At 38.9% G+C, this 7,223-nt stretch overlaps 2 protein-coding genes across 2 annotated transcripts; one reads left to right on the top strand and one right to left on the bottom strand.

Annotated features, from left to right (window-relative positions):
* Positions 1–157: 157 nt before the first annotated feature.
* On the bottom strand, positions 158–2,681 carry crybb1l1 (crystallin, beta B1, like 1). Its single transcript, XM_084132233.1, has 6 exons — positions 2,628–2,681; positions 2,208–2,305; positions 1,996–2,114; positions 1,772–1,904; positions 1,537–1,679; positions 158–846 (listed from the first exon to the last, which is right to left on the bottom strand). The coding sequence occupies exons 2-6, from the start codon at positions 2,298–2,300 to the stop codon at positions 675–677; spliced, it is 660 nt and encodes a 219-aa protein (XP_083988359.1). The 5' UTR covers positions 2,301–2,305; positions 2,628–2,681; the 3' UTR covers positions 158–674.
* Positions 2,682–3,831: 1,150 nt separating this feature from the next.
* cryba1l1 (crystallin, beta A1, like 1) lies at positions 3,832–6,440 on the top strand. Its single transcript, XM_084134095.1, has 6 exons — positions 3,832–3,966; positions 4,298–4,380; positions 4,614–4,732; positions 4,824–4,965; positions 5,714–5,856; positions 5,943–6,440. The coding sequence occupies exons 2-6, from the start codon at positions 4,306–4,308 to the stop codon at positions 6,088–6,090; spliced, it is 627 nt and encodes a 208-aa protein (XP_083990221.1). The 5' UTR covers positions 3,832–3,966; positions 4,298–4,305; the 3' UTR covers positions 6,091–6,440.
* The last annotated feature ends 783 nt before the right edge of the window (positions 6,441–7,223 follow it).

The following is a 7,223-nucleotide window of genomic DNA, read 5'->3' as shown; positions in this document are numbered from 1 at the left end:
CACATAAGTTACAACACATAAACTGACATTACATTTCACACTCCTGTGAAAATACACCAGTTTTACTTCATACTAGTGCAAATTTCATTCCGGGCCTCGTGATTATTAACAGCCATGATTATATATGCATGACATGAACATATTGACAGACACGAAATTTTCTTATCAAGCTTGTAGGTTTTTATTGAAAAGGTGACCAGGATTCTGTACAGCAAGCAGAGAGAGATTTCTAGGGCACAGGAGCTTCACTCTCCTCATCCCTTCATCTCCCCCTCTCTCTTTCCATGCTCCTGGGATAAGAGGGATGTGGGCAGGGGAAAGAACAGATGACAAAAAAAAAGGAAATAAATTATGGAGGGAAATAAAAGAACCCATGATGCAGGAGAGAAAGAGAGGAGAGGAACTAGGGAGGAAGAGGGAAGTGTGTTTATCGGTGCCTCCATCCTACACAGAGACACTCAGAGGCCTGGGAGAATCACTGCCCCGCTGGGCTTTACCAGCTTGACAGACACAGACTGCAATGTGAGTCAGGGTGTCTGTCACCCCGAAAACATCCACCCCTCATAACGGCGGCATGGGGAAGATGCAGCCTCTCAGACGTCTCTCCTCCTCTCCTTTCTCTTGCGCCCTTCTCCTTCTACTCCACCTCTCCTCTTCCTCTCCTGGACTGGCCCTCACTTGCTGGCCATGGTGTAGCAGCCGTGCGGGTGCCACTGCATGTCACGGATACGCCTCACAGACTGAAACTGAGGGCAACGGGCGCCGTACTCGTTAAAGTGTCTGTATTCGCCCTTCTCCAGCAGGTACTGGCTGCCACGGTATCCGGGGTACTGATAGCCAACCCAGCTGAGAGAAAAAAAAAAAGAGTGCAGGTTAGTTTGCGCACCCTTGATATTCAACTAGCTTAAACTCATTTATATATTTAAACCAGGGTTGTTATAGTTGACTAAAACCATTTTTTTTTTAAACTTGAAATAAAATAAAGGTTAACCGAAATGAATTAAAGAATTAAAAAAAACTTAAACATTTTGATTTCAGCTAGTTGCCAAGCCAAGGTTTCTAATTTTCATTTAGTTTAACTTGATGTACTAAAGTATATACAAGTAAAACCGAAATAAAAAGGGATAAAAATATAGACGTATTTAAAAATAATACTAATACCAATTACAAAGATACTCAACAAAATTACTAACTTAACTTAAAATAAAAACAGAAAATATAAAAACTAATTCAAAATATTAATAAAAACTATAAAATAATCTAAATGGTACTAAAATAACACTGATTTAACACTGATCCTTCAAAAAATAACAAATGAAACTCGTAACTCTTTAATATTGTAATTAAATCCCCAAAGCATCTTGTTGTGCAAGATTATATTCTTATCTAAACATTTTTTTTTCCTCAAGTAATTTTTCTGATTAACAGTTTAATACGTTTTTGACAGCCACATTCGTCAATACTATGAAGCTTTTGGGAAGTGCGCAGAGGTTTGTCCAAGTGAAAGCTCAGGGGCCACGGGTACTTTGCACTTACGTTCCACAGCTGACCATGATGCTGCCAACTCTGTCGGTGAATCCGTAGGAGAACAGGCTGGGAACGTCATCATCCATGATCTCCATCTTGCGGCCCTTGTACATACCAACCTCATACAGGCAGATCTTGTGCTTCTCAGGGTCCTGCAGGATCAAGAAAGTGATCAATGCATTTCAAATTCATTCAGATAATGTCCCTGAAGGTGTTAGAGCATTGTGTGTGTGCGTTTACACACCATTCTGACGGGTCTGAAGGAAAGCAGGTAGTCGTTCTTCTGACAGTTGCTCCAAGAATCCCAACGAGGATACTCGCCCTTCTCCAGGATGTACATCTCACCGCAGAAGTTCATCTGCTCAAAGCCCACAAAACTGCAGAGGGCACATGAAGAGATGAGTGAGATCTGTTATTCTTCCTAAAACGTGTCTTTTATACAGATGCAGACTTTACGGTGATGCTTACGGTCCACACTCCACACGTAGTGAGCGAACTCTGTCCATGCCCATATCACAAACGTTCATGCACTCGGCGTTAATCTCAATCATGCGTCCCTGGAAGTTCTCCTGGTCAAACACATACATCTAATGGAGAGAGAGAAACCTGTTAGTGTAATGTTAAATCGACATCCAAGTGTAGGAGATGTGCACGTGAGTATGTTTATTTGAAAGATTTACCCTGTAGGACATCATGCCCATCTCGGACTTCTTGCTCTGGGCTGCCTTGCCGTCGGTCTGGGAGGCAGTCTTTTTTTCTCCACTGGAAGACATGATGCCTGGGGAAATTCATATAACTGTAATATAGCTCAGAATTGAGAAAATGAGACTAAATAATAAAGAAATGGGAGGGGCAACCATTAGTTTACATAACATTTTATCATATCTATGCTGGAAGAGAGGGATAAAGTGTTTTACGAGATGAAAAAGTCAAACACATATGTTTGGAATGGATGTAGGGGGTCTTTGGGGCAAACAATATTAAAGTGGTAGTGACAAATGGGGAAGTGCGGGGTGGTGGTCAAAACCAACCCTCTTATACTCTCCAAGCTGTTAGGTTAAAGTTTTATGTGTATGTGAGTGGATATTCTGCTGTCTTACCTGTGTTCAGTGAGTGTGTGTCCGTACCCAGGGTTCACTCTGAGAGTGTTTGCGTCTGGCCGTGCCCACAGCTTTTATACCCTGGCGCTGAGTCTGTGAGGATTACACTGACACAATGAAACGTGCCGTGTTCAGCAGACTCACAGAAAAGAAGCCCCACATCATCAGCACAGAGTGAGAAAGAGAGTATATGTGATGTGTAAGAGACAGAGAGAATGAAATAGTTCGAAAAAATTCAAACTCCAAACAAAATCACTACACAGTATTGGACTTTCAAGCCTAAAACATAAGTAATATGGGGCAAACGTTTATTTACAGGGACTGAAACTGAACCAATAACTTTGATGGTGAAGACTTTTTGCTATTTTACCAATGATTTAACAGTGTTTTACACATTTTTTTATTTCAATCACATATTCAGCATTGGGGGACCAAAATAAAATAAAATTGAAATAAAATAAAATTTAAATGAAATTGAAATTAAATTAAATAGGATTGAAATTTAATTGAAAAATACTTTATTGTCATTGAAAAGAAATTTGTCTTGGACTTGTAGTGCTGTACACACACACAACATATGGTTGTTCTCCTACAAATAATTATATAAATAAAGAAAGATACATAATAATAACAATCTGAAATAAATAAATAAATGGCAACCATTTAAATGTATAAAACATTGTCACAGAAAACATTCAACAATTAACCATTAATCTAATATGAATATTGGGTGGACATGCCCAATTTAATGCCCGTTATGGATTATATTGATAAAGTAAAATCACGTTCCTTTTAAAATGTGTAACTTTCATGATATAAATAATATAAATGTCTTTATTGATCCAAATCGTTTTTTAACCAGACATTGTAATGTATACATTTGGTCCCCCAAATCTTGAGTACTTGCATGAAAATCAGCATCAACTTTCCACAGCAGCTCAGATACATCATTTCAAATTCACACTCAGTTGGAGCAAGTTCACTCAGATAATCCCAGCATTTTGGTCTCATTGTGACCAGGAGTGCTGACCTGCACGAACACACTGGGGCCAAACCCTTTGTGTCTCTTGCTTTCACCCAAAACGCACTGCAGTTGTCAGTGAATGGGCTCACAACACCCATGTGGCTCTTCTATAGTATGTGCTGAGCTGGCGCCCCTGTGGCCTGTCCTAGCCCATCAGAAGGCAGTCCACGCGCACCGCGCGCACAATGGCGGGAGCGCGCATAGGCGTGCGCGCACGCGGCGGTCGGTATAAAACTGAAGCGCCAGGTTCTCTCAAAGCTCCACGCGAAACAGGCGTTAAGGCGCATGCCACTCTCTAGCTCAGTGACTAAAACGGTAAGAGTCCAAATTACATCTCACCGAGCTCATGGCACTATTATAAACTTATTATGGTCTACTTTACAAACATTTTCTCAGTATGGCCACATTATGCGAATGGTTTTGATTTAAATCTAACAAATTTATTTACATTTTATTATTAATAAAATACCTAATTAATCTATAACATCGATTATTGGATGTTTTAAGTAACTGTTTTTATATGTAATAATGATAAAGAACAGTTTATTTCTAATACTAACACATTTATTCTAGTTAATTTCACAATTTTTATCTAATTATTTTAATTGATATGTTTTTCTGTTTTTTCCCCCCTGTTTGTTTTTAGAAATAAAGATGTATAGGTTCAATCGATCCGCCATGATGCAGCCCATGATGAGCTCTGGCATGGGAATGGCTCCTTTCTTCAAGGTAAACTGTCATTAAACACACATACATTCAATCTCTTTTGAAATGACCCATCTTTAATCCCAAAAAATGATTTGTTGTTATAGTGATGCATGTGGATCAATAGAATATGCTCTCACTTTTATTTCATATAGCAAACAAACCCATTTAAGTCATTTATTTGAGTACCTTTTGCATATATATTTTAAGAAAACGAAATTTTCACACACTTTACATTTGTGCTTCCGCTATCCTAGGTGACTGTGTTTGAGCAGGAACACTTCCAGGGAAAATGTCAGGAATTCACCTCAGAATGCTGCAACATTCAGGAGTGTGGCTTCGACAACATCCGTTCTATTCGTGTGGAGAGTGGCGCGTGAGTAGTGTTGGTCAAATAAATATGTGCCTATGGGACATTTCAACCAATAGTATGTGCCCATGTATGACTGGATGTTCTTTTTCCATAGCTGGGTGGGTTATGAGCACCATGACTTCCAGGGACAGCAGTTCATCCTGGAGAGAGGAGAGTATCCTCACTGGGATGCCTACAGTGGAAACCTGTCCTACCATGTGGAGAGACTCATGTCTTTTAGACCTGTCTACTGTGCTGTGAGTTATTTCCTTTCTTGTACTAGAAATCTTAACAGTACACAGTATTTTGTGCAGGCCGATATTTAATAATTATTCGACAAGTGTCCATAACAGATAAAGCGAGTAGCCTTCGACTGGTCATGCAATCTCAACAAGTCAAGTCAAATTCATTTGTATAGCCCTTTTCAAAGTACACATTGTTTCAAAGCAGCTTTACAAGAAAATTATGATGTTAATGTTTATACTATCTTAATATCTTCAAGCCTTATAGTCACATTTAGCAGATTAGAGTTGGGCGATAATATAGTTTACATTTTGCAACGATACAAGCAATCACATTATTTGCTATATAGTAAACTGCTTTATGTGAGTGTACACTATGTAAAATTGGATGTACTATATATCCAACTTTAATTATATATTGCTGGTCGATAAAGGTTTACATTCTGTGACAATATAAACAATCAAGCAGTTAAGATTTGTTATATAGTAAGAATCATTTTACGTGAGAGTACTGTATGTATCAAGGTAAAGTTGGATATACATTTAGGTTTTATTAGACTACCGATATGATCTTTATCTCATGTAATGTACAACATATATATTCAAACTATTCTCTATTTATTCTAGCACTATTTATTTATCTCTTAAACTTTTTAAATGAGGTAAAAAATGAACGCCTGCACCTTTACATATTTGTATGTGATATATAATCACTTGAATATGTGGATATATGGGGTCGAACGCTCTCTCGCTGTCCCCTCAGTCTCACCAGAGCAGTCGCATGATGATCTTCGAGAGGGAAAATTTCTTGGGCCGCAATGTGGAGCTGTGTGACGACTACCCCTCTCTGCAGGCCATGGGATGGTGTAGGCCTGAAGTGGGCTCCATGCATGTGCAGTGTGGCGCGTGAGTCTCTTCTTTAGATTTTCTCTGTATTCATTTCCTTCCAGCTCAGAAAAACCTGACCCTCATTTCTCCATCTATGCGTGTAGTTTCGTGTGTTACGAGTTCCCAGGATACAAGGGAAGGCAGTACATCATGGAGTGTGAGAGGCACAGCGGAGACTATCAGCACTGGAGAAACTGGGGTTCCCACAGCCAGACCCCTCAGATCCAGTCCATCCGCAGAATCCAGCACTAAGAGCTCAGCCTCACCAGGGGACACTACACCAATCACCCTGCCGCCCGACAAACACGCTTTACACAAACACACACTCACACTGTATTTCCTAACGAGTGTCTTTTTATTGCTTGGAACACACACATCCACACCATCGTGTCTTACACGAGGTTGCCAATCAGTTACTGACAATGACTAATGTCAGGTGCTAAACAACACCTTCCCGAGGTGCTCAACACAACCAATGCAAACCAAGCTAAGTTAGGCCATATCCCTGGATGGGGACTGGCTGAGAGCAGCTCAGGTGTAATGTGTAGGAGGACAAAAACATCATGAATAAATGCTTAATAAATAAACCTGTGTTCACTTTAGTGATTCAGTTCTGTGCAGTTATTGTGTGAAGATGTTACATTAAGTATATTCATTTCTTTATAACAAATGCAAAATCCAGTTCCTTACACAACATTAAGTTTTCAAATAAACACTAATAGTATAGATATCTGGAAAGGTGCTATTTGTAAAGTTTAGGGAATATATTACACATTCAATTTATAATAAATCACTGCTGATGCTTCTAATTAAAGCAAATGTGATGAGTTTCTCATATGTTCCTATCAAAACCGCACTTTTTGTGTGGTTATTGTTAAAGGACAGTCAGTAATAATGGAGAAGTTGTGAACAGTGTTGATTCATAACACATGTAAACTCAGAAATCAGATGTCAAATTTGCCGGAATTTCTCTAGTTGACAGGTGCTTTTTGCCTGCTGTCCTAGACAAATCAAACTTTGTCAAGTACATGAATTTATTCTTTCACTATACATGATTTAGTATTATCGAACATGTAGATTTGTATTTGAACACAAGAACAACTAAGGTCTGATCCATGTCTTTTTATTCTGAACATGGGGAAACGACAAGAAAACACTGCGGACATTAATTATGCAGTCTGATTATTTATAAGAAGGCATGGTTGTCACACAAATAAACAACTTTAACATTCAGAACTTAAAACTATAAAAATTTCTGATGCCTGAAACTGAAGCCACCAAAGTCAAAATGGCAAATACTGCCAACTGTCACATTTGTGTAAACTCTGTATTGAATTATATACAGGGAAAAGGTACCATGTACTACAAATATGCATCGATGCACA

The sequence above is a fragment of the Abramis brama genome (genome assembly GCF_963993115.1).
Source record: "Abramis brama genome assembly, chromosome: 13".
Lineage (NCBI taxonomy): Eukaryota > Metazoa > Chordata > Actinopteri > Cypriniformes > Leuciscidae > Abramis > Abramis brama.
Note: the sequence above shows the minus strand (reverse complement) of the source record. Positions and strands in the feature narration are given on the sequence as shown.